General features: G+C 56.2%; 1 protein-coding gene across 2 annotated transcripts in view; it reads left to right on the top strand.

Annotated features, from left to right (window-relative positions):
* Positions 1-2,490: 2,490 nt before the first annotated feature.
* Positions 2,491-19,258, top strand: part of SH3GL1 (SH3 domain containing GRB2 like 1, endophilin A2) — a 30,204-nt gene continuing 13,436 nt past the window's right edge. Inside the window, exon 1 of one of the 2 annotated variants that reach the window (XM_059159519.1) lies at positions 2,491-2,726. In XM_059159519.1, coding sequence (XP_059015502.1) covers positions 2,682-2,726 — 45 coding nt within the window. In that variant the 5' untranslated portion in view covers positions 2,491-2,681. The remainder of the gene's footprint in view (positions 2,727-19,258) is intronic. The other variant, XM_059159518.1, reaches the window with a different exon arrangement.

Below are 19,258 nucleotides of genomic sequence, written 5' to 3'. Positions count from 1 at the left end.
TGGATCTTTCTGGTGTAATCCTCAAGATTTTTGCATACACTGTTTCCTCGCCTAGAAACTCTCCACAGCATTCTTCCTGGCTAGTTTCTAGCTAACTTTCAGATCTTAGATCTGCACCTCAGAGGAGCCTTTCCCTCCCTATCCCCAACAAGGTGAAATTCCTACCACTGGGTTCTTTCCCCTCTTTTTTTTTATTTTTCCCCTCCTCCCCGCCCTTTTTCCCTTACAGTTTTGTGGTTTTTTTTTTTAAGATTTTATTTATTTATTTAACAGAGAGAGACACGGCGAGAGAGGGAACAGAAGCAGCGGGAGTGGGAGAGGGAGAAGCAGGCGTCCTGCTGAGCAAGGAGGCCTGTGCGGGGCTCGATCCGAGGACCCTGAGATCATGACCTAAGCCGAAGGCAGACGCTTAACGACTGAGCCACCCAGGCACCTCTCTTTTTCTTGAAGCAATTACAGCTTTATCTTTTTTATTAACTTGTTATTTGATTTACTATCTGTATTTGTCACCAGCTCCATAAGGGAAGGAATAATTTTAACACTGTATCCCCAGTACCTCTCAGCGACTGACATATTAGCAAGCTCAATAAATAGTTGAGTGAATGTATAAACTTCATTTGATTGGGCTGTGTGATTATGTAGATTAAAAACCTCACATAGAACAGAGACCTTCCGGGTCAACCAGCAAGGCTTATAAGCAATTTTTTTTTAAGTTTTAAAAAAATTTATTTGGCAGAGACCCAGCAGGAGAGGGAACACAAGCAAGGGGAGTGGGAGAGAGAAAAGCAGGCTTGCTGGTGAGCAGGGACCCCGCTGTAGGACTTGATCCCAGAACCCTGGGATCATGACCTGACCCAAAGGCGGATGCTTAACGACTGAGCCATCCAGGTGCCCCTAGAATTAGTTTTCTTTAGCATCAATTTAATCTCTCAAGCGGAGAAGTTAGGAAAGAAGACTGACATTTAGCCCAAGTTCAGAATTCTATCAATTCTATAGATTGGATAATTAAAGCTGAATTATTAGGCATTTCACTTTGGGTAGGTCATGTTTTACTCAAGGCATGAGATTCCCCCGTATGAATCATGACATTCTAGCATTTTGCAATGATTTAAACCAGAGGGTCACCATTGAGTGCCTTTCAGAATCACATGGGGAATTTTAAAAAACTATTCATAACAGCCCCATCAGGATCTTTGGGAAGGAGGTTTGTGGCACACATATTCTGAAACAATCCTCCATCTAGGTCCAGTACCTTCTGTTGTGGCATTTGGAAACTTCCAACAATCTTCTGCTTCAGAAAACCACCCAAATCTGTCAGAGATTTCAGCATTGAAGTTGCAAACACGTTAGCTCTAGCCACTTTCTTGTTCCTCTTTTTGGATTAATTTATCTGTTTCAATTCATTATTACTTCCAATCAATTCAATTCAATAACAGTTGATTAAAAAAAAACTCAAATCAATTAACATGTATCAACCCAGGAGGACTTCCCAAAGAAGGTGAAATTCCAAACAGATTTCTCTTTTATGAACAAAGGATGCGGGGAAGATTGAGGGAGAATGTGCAAGAAAGGAACAACATTAGCAAAGGCCCACAGGAAACAGGGATCATGGATTATAGAAGAGGAAGGGGGTTGAAGTCAGAAGAGTCGTTCTGTGCAAGATGGAGCCAAAACGCGCAAGCTTTGTAGGCAGACCATGCTAGGAAATTGTGAGTGTATTCTTTTTTTATTATTATTATTCTTTTAAGATTTTATGTATTTATTTGACAGAGAGAGACAGCGAGAGAGGGAACAGAAGGAGGGGGAGTGTGAGAGGGAGAAGCAGGCTTCCGCCGAGCAGGGACCCCGATGCTGGGCTGGATTCCAGGACCCTGAGATCTTGACCTGAGCTGAAGGCAGACACTTAACGACTGAGCCATCCAGGCGCCCCGCTGTGAGTGTATTCTGAGGACAGTAGAATAACGTGATATGAATTGTGAAGTCTTTTTATTTTTAGGGAAAATATGAGGGGGAACCTCCAAACAGGCATACAGAGAGGAGGCCAATGGGATGGTCTAGACAGGGCAGGGAGGATAAGGGGATGGAAAGGAAGTAGAAGTGACACCTGATGTCTGAGTTGGACAGCTGTATGGATGAGCCCGTGGCAGGGTTGAAGGCAGTGTGTGCGGGACGGACTAAACGCCCCGAGAATTGGGTTAGCTGAGATTGACAAAGAGGTACACTGAGACTTGTAAACTCAGCCTCCCAACCTCTCCAGGATTTAAGCGCCTTTCCTAAAACGTTAGGACTACCTCCGGGGCCTCCAGGGGTCGCTGTAGTCTCCACGGTCTCTCTAGGCTCACTCCTGTCGGCTCGCTGGCGGAGGCCGCCCCCGCAGGGACGACGACATGCGCGTGCGCTCGTTGGCCGGCAGGGGGCGCGCGTGCGCAGCCGGGGCCTGGGGGGCGCGCGCAGGCCGGCACCGGAAGTGTGCGGTTGCCATGTAATATCCTGGCCGCGCGGGCGCGCGAGAGGCTGAGGCGGCGCCGGGACGGGCGCGGAGCTGGCGAGAGGGCGGTGGAGGCGGCGCCGACGGGGCCCGCTGAGGCGCGCGGGGTATCGGCGGCGCCCGGGAGCCTGTCGCTCGCTCGGTCCCTCCGGTTCGCTGGGTCCGGGCGGGAGCCCCCACGGCGGGAGGCAGTATGTCGGTGGCGGGGCTGAAGAAGCAGTTCTACAAGGCGAGCCAGGTGAGCGGAGGCCGAAGCGGGGGGATCGAGCCCCGGGCCCCGGGCCCCAGGCTGCCCGGGGTCGGGAGCCGGCCAGGCCCGCCCCTGGCTCGGGACGGGGCCGCGGGCACCGAGGGGGCGGCGTTGGCGTGTGTCCCCCGCTGGGTGGGGAGAGCGCCGGAGGGACGGGGGTGCCTACGAAGTGGCCCAGGCCCTGCCCGCCATGTGGGCTCTGGTATCCCCTGGAAGGGTGGGCAGACCCCTGGCAGCGGCGGAGATGCGCCCGGAGGTTGACCCGGGGCAGGGCCCCCTCCCCTGTAAAAGGGCGGGGAGTGGGGAAAGAGCCGGCGAAGAAACACTCCTGAGGCTGTCGACACCGGACTCTTGCCAGAGAGCCCAGGGGCAGGGAGATTTGGCGTCCGGAGTAGTTCTTTAAAAACAAACACACGAAAACCCCTTTTGATGGACCCGGTACAGCGTTGGGACGGGGTAGAGTGAAAAGTCCGTTTCCGCCTCCAGTGCCTCGGGCCTCCCGGCCCCTGTCCCCAGCGGCGAGGACTGTCAGCCAGGTTCACATCCCTTTCCAAAGATCGGGTTCACTTTTTCCTTTACAAAACACACACACGCGGTGGTAGCATAGGCTACCCAGCCCTTACTGCTTCGCGCTTTCCTTAAATGGGTTTGGAGATAACGCTAGAGCTGGGATTCTCTCCACCTCAGATCGCTCTCTGGTGCGGGGTGGGGTGGGGTGGGGGTCCTGGGCACTGTGGGGTGGTGAGCGGCATCCCCGGCCCCACCTCCTCCATCCCAGGAGCACCCCCCACCGGCCGACACCACCTCTACCTCCCTGTGTTACCAAGTGTCCTTGGGGGAACTCCCCTTACCCCCCAAGCTACTGCGCTGGAGCATAACCCCAAGAGTTTCTTTGATCTTTGTAGTGGGTTGGTGGTACTCCTGTCATCTCTCTGGGCCTGGCTGAATTTCCACCGGCTTCCTGGTGGCGGATGTGTAGATGGTTTCCAACCGGTTTTTGCTACAAATGACACCGCAGTGATTAGCCACTGACCATCTTTGCTCACGGGTGGGATCGGAATTAACAGGGTAAATGCCCAGAAGGGGAATGCTGAATCCGAGAGAATAGGGTTTTTTTTTTTTTTCTTTAAAGATTTTATTTATTTACTTGAGAGAGAGACAGTGAGAGAGAGCATGAACGAGGAGAAGGTCAGAGAGAGAAGCAGACTCCCCGTGGAGCTGGGAGCCCGATGCAGGACTCGATCCCGGGACTCCAGGATCATGACCTGAGCCGAAGGCAGTCATCCAACCAACTGAGCCACCCAGGCGTCCCGAGAATAGGGTTTTAGTTGTGACAGAGAAGTATAGGTTTTTTGGAATGTCCGTGACCCATTGCCCGTGAGTCTGGTGCGAGCTGTGCGCCCGCTCTCCAGAAAACTGGGCGATGGGGGCAGTTCAGCTTAGAGTTTCAGGTCCACGTCACGTCCCAGATTCCTTGACTCCTACTGGTTCCCGCTTCTTAATCTCAGCTTCAGAAGCTTAGGTGTGGAGTGCGTGTGGATAGACTCCACGGAGGAATGCGTGGCCATCCCAGGGCTGGTGTGGGCCCTGCCGGCAGACTGGGCTTTTCCCACAATTTGGAGAAGTTCAGGGGGAGGGAAGAGAAATGAGTCCACAGCAACGCAGCTGGTACCTTTTGCCCTTGGTGGAAAAAGTCCTGACCCCACCCTAGTGTTTTATCTAGGGCAAAGCCCAGACAATGGCCAACCCTTGGAGGAAGAGAAACTTAATCCAGAGGGGTTCTAGGATTATTGCTGAGAGGACAGCCCTCTGCCCCAGCAGGATAGAATTAAAGGGACCTGGCCCTGGGTTAGACCTCTCTCAGCAGACACCAGATCCCCAGGGCTTGACCAGAGAATCTGGGGATGGTGCTTACTGTCTTGGACCTCGATGACCTTAATGTAGTCCCTCCTGCCAGAGAAGCCCTCTCCTCACAGCCCGCAGCTCTCAAGGCCCATGCTGGAGGCCCGTGCTGACCCAAGCAGGCACACTCTGCTAGAGGCACTAGCTAGGCCACTCTGGCCGGCCACCAGAGCTTTATGTCTCAGGGGAAAGCAGGGTGCCCTACGCTCAGATCTGTGATAAATAAATACCTTGGAACCTGGAAAGCACCGAGCAGCGTATGCTGCTGGTTCACATTGATTTGTGATCTCGCCATTCTTAAGCCCATCCCCAAACAAGGGCCGCAGTGGCCACGTCCTACTCTGGGAGCGGCTGTCTTGGCCTCCTGACGGATTCTCTGCCGAGCTGTGCTCTCAGAACTCATGCTGGCTGCGCTCTGCTCTCTTCCAGAATAGTTCCCACAGGCCCCCAGCATCTCTGTTGTTTATCGGAACGTGTCTGTCTCCGTGTGTGTCTCTTTAACCCACTGAGCCCCCCCGGGCGCCCTTGTGTGTCTCTTTTCTTGTGCTCACTGCACCTCTCTTCATCCTCTTGTCCTCAGAGTAGGGTCGGCTGTTGAGGAGGACGAGGCCGTGGTTAATGTCTGTTGAATCCTCCCTGTATGAACCGGCAGTCTGCTTTCAGCCTCTGGTCTCATTTACCTGGCATAAGAGTAAATGCACTCCCCTTTTGACACAAAGCGATGTGGGGCTGTTTATATCTTCCTGTAGGACGCGGGTTTTCAACTAGGGCCAGTTCTACTCTCTAGGAGACATTGCAGTATCTGGAGACAATTTTGGTGGTCACAAACCTAGTTCCTATTAGTGTCTAGTGGCTGGAGGCTAGGGATGCCCCCCAGCACGCTGTAGTGCACCGGGCAGCCCCCACAACCGAGAATTATCTGGGTCCAGATGGCCGTAGTGCTGAGGAAGAGAAACCCTGCCCTAAGATTTGTGAGAAGTGAGGATAATTACAGCAAAACAAAAACAAAAACAGAAAACCAGTACAACACCAACAGCTCTCTCCTGGGCCATTCTTACGACAGCTGCCTGCTTTTCTTCGTTTTCAGAACACAGATAACCAGGAATGCGCAGATGGACGTGAACATATAGCTCAGCACCAGGTCGCAGGTGGTTAGAATCCCAGGGTGTCTTTTGGCCTCTGGTATTTTTACGAAGACAAAAGCGTACGCTGGGGTGACTAACCTTCCCTTCTTCTCCCGCCCTGTGCACCCTTTCAGGGAGGTGTGGCAATGTGTGAGACGGTTTTTGGTTGTCACTGCTTGGGGAGAGGGCGCTACTGGCGTTGAGTGGGTAGAGGCTGGGGATGATTGCTAAACACCCTATGGTGCACAGGACAGCCTTCCCCACAGCAAAGAATTATCCGGCCCCACATGCCCGTGGCACCGAGGTTGAGAAACAATGCTTTGAAACAGGTTCTTGATTTCAGAGGCTTGTAGCAGTGCTGTTTCTAAATTGAGAAAAAGAAGTCGAGTGGTTGTGGGAGAGAGTGGGGCCTGGAGAGGCTTGGTTTCCAGAAGCTGAGGCTGTGACGTTAATTGAAAGTTTCTGATCTCATTGATGATACTGGTCACAAACCAGTTATTAGTATCTGGCAGTATCCTGGCAAATTTCACCCCAGCCCACCTCTGGTGTAAACGTTCAGGTCTTGTATAAGGTCAGTTCAGGCTCGCATGAGAAGTCTGTGAGCTTTTACTTGTTCAGAACTGGCTGCTGCCGAGGCTTGCTCAAGAGTCTGTAGAGGAAAGCGCTGGAAAGAAGAGGCGTCTGTCTGGGGCTCCAGTCCTGGTACTCGTGCATATCTGGAACTGGGGGAGATGCTTTAATCTGAGTATTTCTGGGGGAATAAGGAGGGTCAGGGGACCCAGCTAGTGAGATCCAAACTAGGAAGTTCACTTCTCGTCGTGGTTCGATGTTAATTTCCAGGCCTAAGTTGTTCCCTGGTTTCTGATAATTCTTGTGGCCAGGCCAGATTTGAGAGTGTAACTAGGGATAGATTTGGCAGCTGCCTGGAATGCTGGCTTGACTGACTTTCTTTCTCTCTCTCTCTTTCTTCTGCCTGCCTGCCTGCCTGAAAGGAGGGCGAGAGTTTGAGCTAAAAGATTGGTTCCGTCAGAGCTGGGGGGAAATTCACCACTGCCATATCCCGTAGCTTTGACGTTCCCCGGGTGCTTTCGAGGCTCTGGGTTTGTGCCTGGGAGGAGAGATCCGACTTCCTCTGAGAGGCCTGTGGTGGGCCGGGGCACCCAGTTTCCCAGCTTGTTAGAGTAAGTAATATCTGGGGGATGTGGCTGGTGTTTGGAATGTCCCCAGTTACTACCTGTTCTGACCTTTTTAAAACCTTATTGTGTGGAATCAGGCTTTTGATTCCCCAGCAAAGGGTTTGGCCTCTTAAGTAACAAACATGGGATGGTCTTAGATGCAAAAGTGTGGAACATGCACCTCCTTCACCTGCGAGGCATAAAAGCATGGGACCTGTGTGCTGAGAACAACAGTGACAGGCTGAATTGGGTCCCTACCCCAAGCCCTTGAGCTCAGCAGCAGTGGCTGACTTCCTGGAGCCTCTCAGCAGCCCCGGGAATGGCTTTGGCTACTGGCAATATCCAAGTGTGATGGGACCTGGGTTAAGTCCAACTTTGCCGGAAGCAACTCTCCTGACTCCGTCTGTTAGAAGACCCTTGAACTGGCCGTGTTCCTGTGGGACCCTGGACAGAGATGCTCCTGTCCTGCTCCATTGGTGGCCAGGCCCGGCTGTTCTTCCCACTCGGCTTCGGTCACCAGCCTGGTGTTCTAGGCTGAACTGTGTGAGACCACTCTCCCCCAGAGGACCCCGGGACCTCCTTGAACCCCACCACTTCCCAGGCCTGTCGGTAAAACTGGGTTCGCCCGACCGCTTTCCCAGGACCCACTGTTTACAGTCCTGGAGGCGCTCTGTAGCCAAGCAGAATCATGCTAATTCTTATTAACGAACCAGGAACAGGAGGGCACCCTGCTCTGATTCTGCTTCCGTGTCTGGCAAACGTGAGGTGGCAAGTTCCCCTCTGACTCAGAACGCTGTGTTTATTAAAGACCTGTTAGCGTGCTGGGTGCACTTCTCCCTGCTTATCTGGCTCCGCGTGAGGGCAGAGCCCACAGGGTACTTAATTATAGTCCGCGTGCCACTGAATGATGGCCTGTGAGGTTAGGGATTTCGTAGTGTCTCCCTGTTCTGTTCAGACATTGGGGGCTGCCACATTCCTGAGACCCCAGCACTTAGCGAGTGATCCGGGCATGCAGTGCTGTTCTGCATGCACCCCCCCCCCCGCCCCCAGCCTTCCCTTTGCGAAGCCCCCTGAACCTTAGTATGTGTGCGGGCCTGAGCTCACTGGTTGGCCCCTCAGGTGTCGATATGCGCTTCTGCTCGCTTTTTTCCTCAGAGGAAACACTTGGCGCAGCCTACTCAGGTCTGCCCTTTGCCTCTGGTGTGTGCGTCCCAGGGCCTTTGACCCAAGGACATAGGCCAGTTCTGCCCCGGCCCATCTCAGCCCTTCTCCTGCTCTTCCGTTGTCACCATTTGAAACTGATCCAATCTGGGGAAACTTAGTTTTTAATAGGGGTCCTGTGGCCAGCTTCCTCCACAGGGTTTTGGAGGCAAGTGGGCTGCACGTTTTGGCACTGCGGCGAGTTGCGGGGCGCTGGGGCGGGGCTGGAGGAAAGTCTAGTCGTCTTCTTCTGCTCCTGATTTCCAAGGGGGGGGCGGTGGCGGTGAGATGTGTAAGCTATAGACGGTTTCCAGCAACAGACCTTCTCTACCCCCGGGGTTAGGAGCTCTGCAGGCCCACTGAGGGGTCTTTACCTTTGTACTCCAACCCCGATGGCTTTTCCTGCCTGGTGAGGTGTCAGGGGTGGCTTTTTGGATTCTTTTTCAAAGCTGTCCCTGGCGAGCTGATTGGAGGGGTGTGTCAGAGGCGCAGCAGCTGGTTTCTGTCTTCTCTCCTCTTTGCTCTCTCCTCTCTCCCCTCCCCGCTTCCCCCCTCCTCTCCCTTCCCCCTCCCCTTCCTCCCTGCCTTGTCCCTGTCCACCGCCCCTCCCCAGCCGCTCCCAGGACTGAATTTGGCAGCCGCTTCCACTGAGCACTGCAGTTTGGGTACATTTCTACTCATTTCCTGTTAGGCAGTAACCAGGGTTCCACGAACCCAGGATCCCAGAGGACAGCTCCATCTTCCTTTTCCGCTCAGCTCCTAGAAAAAAACCTGCTGACTGGGCCCAGAGAGCGGGGTCATGTGGAGACTCCCAACCACAGCAGGAAAATTGAAGTGTGATTTCCTCCAAAGGACCTGAGTCAGCATCGGTCACTGCACAGCTGCTCGGTTTCCATACCTGGGAATCGGGCGCCGCCAGTGGTGCCCACCAGTGGCCTCTCACCCGGTGCCCGAGACCATCCGCCCAGTGGCCCCTGTCCTGGCAGGGCTCGCAGTCGTGGGGAGTGTCGTCCTCGCCCAAACATGCGAGGGGTCCACCAAGTGTCACAGAGGGCGCAGGCTCTTCTCCCGGGCTCGGCAGCCCTACTGGCCTTTGGCAGCCCTCCTGGCCTTTGGTAGGTGAACTGAGGTTCACCTACCACGTGTCCCTTCAGCCTCTGCTTGGCATCTCCCCAGCCCCCGGCCACTCAGAACCCCTGTCTTCCCATCTCCGACTCCTGTATGGCTACCTTCCCATTCGAGGACCAAGATGGCATCTTTGTCACTGGATCCTAAGTTTTTGTGGGCAGGGCCCTTATGGCTCTACCACTGCTGTGTGCCCCGTTGAGCCCAGTCCCTGGCCGGTCCTGGGCACTCAGTAAGTATTGGATGGGTAGATGGACAGACGGATGTTTGCACACTAGTGAGCAGATGGTTGCGTCACGGGCCGCCGGTGCAGATGCCGGAGGTGTAGTGTCAGCACGCCTGGAGGAAGCCGAGCCTGGGACTGGTGGGAAGTGGGAACACCCCCCGCTGACCCAGCATTCGGGACCTCCTGGAGCCCCGCCTGGTCCCAGTTTTAAATCCCACTTCTTCTCTTCACGGGTGGCGCACTCCGGTCTGACCGGTCTGCCGGCCGGCCGGGCCGCCTCGCACTGCCTCGTTCCTTGAGCCTCACCTTCCGCATCCCAACCGGGTCTCTCTGTCCACTTCCTGTGTGCCCTGTAAAGCCCTGTTTGTGTCTCCCTTTATCCTTGCCCTTGCCCGGGGCCGCCCACTGGAAAGGCTTCTCCGTGTTCCGAGCAGCTGACTGTTCTCCTGCCCACATGCCGTGTGCCAGATATTTCCGTACACCAGTGTGTGCTTCTCCGCTCATCAGACCTGAGCTCCTGATGGAGCACGGCTGCCTGGTGACTTGTGACGGGCCCAGGGCCCCCTGGGCCATTGCTTGCTGACTAAGTTGTCAGAAATGGAGTGGGGCAGTCCAGGGACAGTGGCCTCCCGCCATATCCCTGGGGGTGGCTCCTGCTTAGGCCTAGGCAGAACCCCAGGGAAGCAGAGTGGCTGACAGCCCTCCATCAGGAACAGGCCCAGCTGGTTTAAAAATAAGAAATCAAAACTCAGAGATTGGTCCCGTGGCTTTGGGTTGGCATGAGAGTAAGTGTCTGGTTCTGTCAGTACGCTCGGGGGAGTTGCCAGCCTTCACCGGGGCCCTTAATTCACATCTTGTTCACCAGCACCTCGCTACCCCGCCCTGGTTTTTCTAAAGCGCAGCAACCGGATGATGAACTTTCTGTCATTCAGGGTCTCAGCCCCAGGACTGAGCAGCAATCCACATTCTTAGGAAGCCCCGTGGGAAGGAAACTGGAAACTTCCTGCTCCTTTTTGCCCCCAAGTCTCCCTCTGGCCCCTGCCACTCACCTTCCCAGGACGAGGCCCCACAGCTGTCTGGGGGCCGAGGGGCAGACGGGCAGGCATCCGTCCGCCTTGGCCCGTCAGAGCCATGACTGTCCAGAAATGGACCCCCAGTGCCGGCCCTTCAAGGCCAGTCTGTGTGGTGCGCAGGAGGGCAGCTGAGGGAGGGGGGTGGGATCTCTTCATCTCCGAGTCTAACCCGGCTGGTCTAGGGTTGACCTTTAGCTCCTGAGAGGGAGAACCCTCACTGTGGGCTAGTCTCCCGCTATTTCTGGCCTGCACAACGCAGCATTTCCCCCATCTTCGTGGAACGTAGGGGCCGCTGCAGCTCCCCGCTGACCGCCAAGTGTGTGGGTCAGGGCCCTGAAACGCGTGCAAGGGATGCCCCACGCTGAGCTGGGCTGTGAGGAGGTCCTGGACCCCGGAATCCAGATGGCTTTGTCCCCCAGCTTTGGTATGGGACATCTTCACTGCAGAATGATCTGAGCTATTTGTCTCGGGGCCCCTGAGTGTCCTCTGTCCTGGCCTGCACTTCCCACAGCGGGTCCCCTGCTCTGCCCCCAGCACAGCTTCAGCTCAGGGGGCGGGGGGGGGGCCTTCTTTTGAGCGGGCTCTGGAGTCCGGCGGCAGACGCAGGAGGGAAGTGTGCTCATTCAGGAGGGTGGGGCGAAGGCCCTTCTGCTCAGTTGCCTCCGTCATGCTTCTGGGGTCCAGGAGTCCGCCGGGCTCTCCGGCAGAGCCGCAGGGTCGACCATGCAGAGGTCACTGGGGTAGCTCCCGGTGCGCTCAGCAGGCCCTAGCCAGTCGGCGCTGGGGTTCCTGGGGTGCCGTCAAGGGTACGCTGCTTCTCAGGCACCTTGGTAAGGCGGTGGCCGCTGGTATTAGCATTCCTTGTCGTTAATCACGTCCTTCCGTTGGAACATTAATCTGGGTACATCGACCCCTCCGCCCATTGTCGATAATCATTTGCTGATACCTGTTACCCAGCTGATGTCATGTGTGTCCACGTACGGTCGCGCTGCCTCCCTGCTGCTGTTGCTGTGTCACGAAGTGGTTCAGACACAGAAAAAGATACAAAGAAGGGCCACCACAGTAGCCACGTGTCCACAAGAGCGTCACTAAAACCCGGGCAGTGCGTCCCAGGCAAAGCCCCTCCCTCATTTACGCCTTTACCGCTGGGCCAGTGGCGCCCGCAGGTGCACAGGCTGTCTCCCTCCCGGTCCGCCCTCGGCCGGAGGGTGTCGCGTGACTGTCCGGCGTGAGCTGCTCGCCGCACGGACGCGGGTAGCTCCGGCTTCAGCGCTCCGCTGGATGGCCTTCCCTGGCGTGACCGCACTGTCCCCCACTGGTGGGCATTTATGATGTTCCCGTGTCTTTGCTCTTTCAAACCGTGTGGCAGTGAGCGCGCCCGCCGGTGTCCCCTCGGGCATGTGTCTGAGAGGTTTTCCAGACTTAGACCTCATGTAATGGAACCGTATAGGTTTTCTGTGGTAGCAGCTTGGAAAAAAATTGTCAGTTTGCATGACCTGAAGTCCTGGGCCCAAAGCTGACGGGAGTCACGTGTCTGAACACTCATAAGGGTGATATTTCCAGTGTGCTCTGCGGTTCCGCCCAGGGGCCCCGGCCAGGACACCGAGTGGGCGAGGTGGAGGCTCCCCAGCCTGGGGTTCGCTGGGGGGTGCCTGGGAGGGACACGAACCTCGGATAAAGCAGGGAGGCCTGCAGCCGCAGCCCACACCCAGAGCCCTCTCTGCCCCGTGTCTTCCTCCCAGGATTCATTTGTGCATCAGCCTGTCCGCTCCTCAGTAGCTTAGTTTTCAGCCCTGCTCTCCGCGGGGAGGCCGTGTGTGCAGAAAGCACCTGGCATCCGGCTTTGTCGTGGAGGGTCACTCACGCTGACATACACAGTCGAGGCTCCCTGGTGGGAGATGCTGCGTGTACAGGCTTCCCGGCCACTGGGATTTCTTCGTGGCCCCCAAGTCAGCGCTTGGGGCACTTAGCTGTCCTTGCAATCCTGTGCCGAGGCGCAAACAATTCTGTCTCCCCGTGTGCTTGCTCTCCCAGCTGGGGGGGAGCAGAGTGGCTCCGTGTTTGTGTTTCAGCCCAAACTGTTAACCAGGGTCCTTGCGGTATTGTTAAGTGCCACATTTTTTTTGCATTTTTGTGCTTTTTGTGAGTGACTTTGCTGTGTGAAACAGCCCCAAGCCCAGAGCTGCAGGGCCAGCTTGCGTTCCCAAGTACAGGAAGACATGTTGTGGGCGCCTGGGTGGCTCAGTGGGTTAAGCCGCTGCCTTCGGCTCAGGTCATGATCTCAGGGTCCTGGGATCGAGTCCCGCATCGGGCTCTCTGCTCCGCAGGGAGCCTGCTTCCCTCTCTCTCTCTCTGTCTGCCTCTCCATCTACTTGTGATTTCTCTGTCAAATAAATAAATAAAATCTTTAAAAAAAAAAAAAAAAAAAAGAAGACATGTTGTTCCTTATGGAGGAAACCCGTGTGTCTGATGAACCTTGTACACGAGGGGGTTATGGTGCTGTTGGCCAAGTTCAGTGTAGATGAATCAACAGCGTGTGTTAAATACGGTGTCTTGAAACAGACGCACGTGACAACAGGGTTATGTATTGATCGGCTGTGGCCGGAGGCTTATAAGAACCTAACCCTGTTGTTTCCCCTCGGAGCAGTGGGTTCATATTCAACAGCTCAGTGTTCGCGGTGACTTTCTAGAACAGGAATGCTATAGATGGGTGGCGAGGCCCTCCCGTGGTTCCTTGTGGCGGGCAGGGGGCCTCGACCTGCTCCATGGAACCTGTCCGTGTGCTGCCTTAGCGTGGGGGCTTGCTGATGGGAGCCAGGGTGTGGACCTGGAGGTTCAGAGATCACGCGGAACTGACCCAGTGGGCCCCATCTAGGGATCAAGGCACTTCCAGACAGGTTCCTGTCGCCTTTGTGGTGAGAGGGAGAGGTCAGGGAGAAGGGAGCGTGGCAGGTCTGTTTGGCTGCCTTTGAGGACAGGACAGGCCACAGCCAAGGGCTGGGGGCCGCTCTAGAAGCCAGGAGAGGCACCAAGACCCCCAGCGCCCGTAGGCGGGAACGCAGCCCCGCCAACGCCTTGGACTTGACCCGGTGAGATCCATGTCGGACTTCTCGCCTCTTTAAGATTTGTGTTTGTATCGTTTTAGTGTCTGGTTGTTGCGCATTTTGTGCTGTTTGTCACTGGGTTTGTCGTGATTTGTTACTGCAGCCATAGGTCTGCACTGTCTGAAAGCCTTGTCCTGATAAAGGTCTTCTGCTCCTCTGTAAGGGTGGGTGTGCGCACGCGCGCTCACACTCGCGCGTCTTATCCTCCCTTAGCTCTCGCCTCCGACTTGACGACCACAGTCCGCCAGAAAATAGGGCCGGTTCACTTGGCCAAGTCGACTTCTGGGTCACTGTGCTGAGAACAGGTTCCCCCCGCAAAACGGCTGTCTTCAGCCAAAGGGCTCTGTGGAGGGACTCCGGAGCTCTGCGGAAGGCACTCCCTGGCTCCTGGATCCCACCTTGGTGACTTAAAAGCTGATTGATAGGAAGTCCTCCGCCACCATTGTTTAACATGAATCTGTATTCAGGTTTTATGCCAAAAACACTGTTGGTGCCTCTACCCTCAGGGCGGCACCTCGCAGGAAACACCACAGGAGGGTCACCAGCTCCTGCTGACTGTGTGGAAGGAAGTTGGCAGGTCTGGAGTCCAAGGGCCCCTTTCTTCCCATCATAGAGCCTGGAGCTCACACTAGATATTCTTTGCTTAATGACCAGACCACCCCATCTCTAAGAGGGACACTTCAAGACCCCCCGAGGGCATTTGTTTCCATGTCAGCCCTCAGCTCCTCTGTCCTCGGCATGGGTTCAGATTCCGTGTCCCCTTGTCTGTGCCTTTCTTCACATCATATCCTGTTCTCCTTTCTGCATCAGTTTATCCTTCAAAGCCAGGTTCGGGGTCATGTCCTTTGTGAACTGTCCCTGGTTCTCTCCCCACAAGGAGGAAGTGGCTTCTCCCTGTGAGTCCCTTCTATTAATCTTTTTTGTGTGTGGTTTTATTAATCCTTTCCCCCCTGCTATACTTGGCATATATAATGAATTATTGAATGAATAGGGCAACCTTTTCAAAAGGGGGAAATCTGGCCTTCTGACTTTGACCCCAAATCTTCATCCCCATCCTGACAGAGCAGATCAGCTCCGGGCAGGAGAGTGTCCCAAACACGAATGGTGACTCAGTGATTGGAACAGGGCTGATACAGTAACACAGGGTCCTGTGACCAGTGCTGGCAGCGAGAAACCAGGGATGATTCCCGAGGTGATGACCCTGGATTCTGGCTTTGCATTTGAACGTGGGAGGAAGAAAGCAGAGGAGCACACAGGGCTTTCTAAATGGGCGGCTAGAGCGAGTGCTGGAGCCTCGGGGCTGCTGGCTTGCCTTGTTGCAATCTTTCTGCCCTCATCCAGGAGCCCAGACGCCGTGTGTCAGTGGGGTCTGTCCTTCCCGGGAAGTGGAGGCGGCCCTGGGTGCTGCGAGGCGGCCCTGGGTGCTAGATCGGCATCAGGAGGTGGGGAGGGATTTGAGTGCGCTTCTGGCTCCTAGCTTAAGAAGCAGCGATACCAGACATATATCATGGGGTGACAACGGAACAGGAAAGCCACTAGGTTGGGAGGCCGGGCTCCTTTCAATGCAGAAAAGCATTGCTGAGGGGTCCGGTGAGTCGAAGCAGCAGAGTTGTCTTGGCAAATGCAGCTGCGCCTGCACCCCCAGATTGCGGGGCTGAGCTCTCATTTGCAGAGTGTGAGCGCCGTAGCCAGGAGCGCGTGTGCGTAACTAGGGGTGCCTGGTGGCTCCGTCTTTCAGCGTCTGCCTTTGGCTCAGGTCATGATCCCGGGTCCTGGGATGGAGTCCTGTGTGGCGCTCCGTGCTCAGCAGGGAGTCTGCTTCTCCCTCTCCCGCTTCCCCCATCCCCAGCTCCTGCACGGGCTCTCTCTCGCTCTCAAACAGAGAATTGTGTATCGCAGCCACCTGTCCACAGACATTCTTGCGCCGTGAGCTTTCTGGAGTCGAGGTCCCGTTTGTGATCCCTCGGAGTTTCTGCTGCAGAAGAAGAGCTAGCGGATTGGCCTGCTGTGGGCGCAGTTTCTAATCCCTGCCTGGCTCTGTGTGGTCATGCGTGTGTGGGACCACGGGTCCCTCAGGAGGGCTCTCCTCCGGGAAGCCTTTCACCCCATTGTACGGGCCACATGGCCGATCCTGCTTCCGGACCTTGCCTGAGCCGCGGAACGATGCCCCAGCTCTGCACACAGCCCTCTGGCCGCCTTTCCTCACGTAGCCTGTCCCGCGGTGACCAGCAGGCGTGCACCTATAGTCTGTGGGTTGTTTTGGCTTTTATTTTTTTAAGATTTTATTTATTCATTTGAGAAGTGGAGGTGTCTGGGTGGCTTTGTTGGTTAAGTGTCTGCCTTTGGTTCAGGTCACGATCCCAGAGTCCTGGGATGGAGTCCTGCATCTGGCTCCAGGCTCAGCGGGGAATCTGCTGCTGCTTCTCTCTCTGCCGCTCTCTCTGCTTCTTCTTTGTTAAATAAATAAATAAAATCTGAGAGAGAGAGAGAGAGCAAGGGTGTGCATGCACACGAGCAGGGAGGAGGGGCAGCAGGAGAGGGGGAAGCAGGTTCCCTGCTGAGCAGGGAGCCCGACAGGACTCGATCCCAGGACCTTGGGATCATGACCTGAGCTGAAGGCAGACGCCTAACGACTGAGCCCCCCAGGCGCCCCCGGTCTGTGGGTTTTAAAGCACACTCACACCCGAGCCCCGCAGCACATCGTCACCACCTCCCACCCTACAGCTGAAGAAACAGAGGCTCAGCAGAGTCCGCGTTCCTGCGAACAGTCGTGGCCTGGTAGGCAGAGGCGGTGCGTGTTTTTGCTGAGAGCGCCTGCCCAGCGGCTCCCGGAGGGCAGGGTGTGCGTGCCAACGTGTATCTATTTACTATCTCAACGGATATTGGTTACCCAAGCACCTGCCGGGATTCAGGCCCACGCTGTACCCCCCCCGCCCCCCGCCCCCCACCGGCTCCTCATGGTAACTGCACTGCTGGCTGACGAGGCGCCCTGGAGCAGGGAGGTGGGACCAGGCTGTCCCAAGTGGCCTTGCTGGAATGAAGATCAACCCTGAGGGAGGAGAACTGGGAACTGCACTGGTGCATCGGTGGCCTGCGGCAGGGTCCCTGAGAACCTCCAAGTCCTGGGTTCTCCCCCAGTGCTAGGGCACAAGTGCTGATGGCTGTGTGTGTGTGTGTGTGTGTGTGTGCGCGCGCTCACGTGCGCCTGACCACGCATCCCGAGGAAGGACAGGCCCACCTGCCCTGGTCACTAAAGGGTGGGTGGCAGCTGGAGGGATGGGGCAGTTTGTCCCTGTGCCTGCCGGGAGCCACCTGCCTGACCCGGGCGACTCCTTCCTCCTCAGCCCTGTTGGTGTCCTCATCTGTGCGGAGGCGCTGGACAGTAACTCTGAGACTAGACTCCTTCCAGCTCTGGCTTTCCAAGACCGGCTCTGCAGCTGACCCAGGCAGGTGTCGCTGGAGGGGGGCAGGGGAACAGTGGCCGGGCAGGGTGACAGAACGGTGGCACTTAGCACCTGGCCCCCCTCACAGCACCGGTCGTTGACCCACAGCAGGGCTGGGTCTGCTGTGCTGAGGGCCGCTGCTCGCCATGTGCTGTCCCGGGGTCAGCGCCTGCCCAGGAGCGTATATAGTCACACCTGAAGAAACTGGTCTTGGTGGCCATGAGTCACCTGCCAGCCAGGCCTGCTGTCACCGCCCTGATGGGACAGGCAAGCAGTAGCGCCAGGTGACGGCACTTTCCTCGGCATCCTCTCAGCGCTTCTGGCTGGAGCTGTGGCCGGGAGCTCCGCGTCGGAGCCCTGCCCGCCCGGTGATGCCCGCCGCCCTGAGTGTGTGCCGCCCCAGCTCCCCGCTCCCGTCTGGCGTGTTTCTGTTCAGAGGCTGTTTGCTGTCAGCCTTCCTCTCCGGCGTCCTGTCTTCCCCAACCATAGACTTGTTGCTTTCACAGGGGTTCCTGTCACTGAGAAGTCACGCCTCTCCAGGAAGGGGCATCCTCTGAATACGAAGCAGTCTGGGCCTGACTGGTCCAGATTTTGGTTTCCTTTTTTCCCTTTCCTTTCCTCTCCTATTTGAGAGCGAGAGGGAGACAGAGACCGTGAGAGCACGTAGTGAGAGAGAGCACGAGTCGGGGGCAGAGGGGGTAGCAAGCTGCCCGCTGAGCAGGGAGCCCGATGTGGGGCTTGATATCAGGACCCTGAGATCATGACCTGAGCTGAAGGCCATGGCTTAACCAACCGAGCCACTCAAGCACCCAGATTTTGTTTTTCTTCGCAACTTTCATCAACCCTTGGCTGTCTGGTGCAGGAGCCCGTTGTGGGCAGACCTTGGGTGGAGAGCAGGGAGTTGGACTGGCTGCCTCCAGCCAGATTGCCAGCCTAACCCGAATTTCCCACATGCGGGCAACGGAAGGACGTTGGGGATACGGAGGCGTGCTGCCATCCAGTCAGCTCCTGAGCCTGCTGCTCTCTCAGAGCCTCGCCGCCATGGAGTGGCGTATGAGGCCAGATCGAAGTGCTTCCTGTCAGTGTTCAGGGGCACAGTCCAGTGGGAGTGAGGCGGGTGACGTCACAGAACAGAAAACACAGCCCGGGTGAGCTGGTCCCAGGTGAGGTCGGAAGGGGACAGGGACTTAAGAGAGGAGGTGCCGGTAATGTGATGGGAGAGGTGACCACTGGCCACAGCACTCCCGTCTGGGTAAGGAAGCAGGTGATGGAGAATCAGGAGGGCTTCCTGGAAGAGGCAGCTTCTCATAAGTTAGGACTTTAGAAATGGAAGAGGTCTTAGAGACCAGAGAAAAGGCATCTGTGTTGCAAGAGGCAGGGGCCCCGGGCTTTTAGGTCAGTCAGGGAATCGCCTTAGCTTGTCATGTTTGGGGTACACATGCCCCTCCTTGAGACTCTGGCCTGAGCGCCCAGCCTCTTGGGTGGTAGGCTGTGTTCACAGTGTTTGATACGGACGTTCAGTTGGTGCCTTTTGGAGGCCAGGCAGGATTTCCAAGCTGCTCTCTGGTCTCTTCTTGAACGGCTCCTCTTCTGTCAGCTCTGCCATCGCCACCAGACGAGTTTGCGGACCGCCCTTGTCGTCTCTGTGCGTGTACAGGCCCTCTCATGCTCTGCCGCCCTGACCGGGGCCTGGCCGCTGGCAGCCGCTGCTCAGCGCATGCTCACTGATGTGAAGCCGGGCGGGCCTGGGGCTGTATTACATTTGTTTGTGGCTTGGGTGTCTCTTTCTGTAAGTTTTCATCTGAAGTTGACTTTCCCAGTGTGGGACCTGCAGTCCTCCTGCCTCATCCCCACGATGAGAAGACAGAACCCAGGAGGGCAACATATATACCCAGGCATTTTAGCCCGACCACGAGTCCCAGGGGTGATCTGTTCCTTGAGCAATTGCTAGCATCTCAGTTGTTGGTAAAAACAATCTGTGTAGCCGGGGTGCCAGCTGGGATCGGGCCCAGTTCAGAGTCCCCTGGTCCGCAGGCCTCATTCCTTCCACCCGCCCTGGGAGGAGGCAGAATGAGCTCACAGCCTGAGCCCCGCGCCCACCCTCCCCCAACCCCCGCCAAGTCTGCTGCCGCCCAGATTCCACACTTT

This window comes from Mustela lutreola, chromosome 2 (genome assembly GCF_030435805.1).
Source record: "Mustela lutreola isolate mMusLut2 chromosome 2, mMusLut2.pri, whole genome shotgun sequence".
Classification (NCBI taxonomy): Eukaryota; Metazoa; Chordata; class Mammalia; order Carnivora; family Mustelidae; genus Mustela; species Mustela lutreola.
This window is presented reverse-complemented; position numbering and strand designations above follow the sequence as displayed.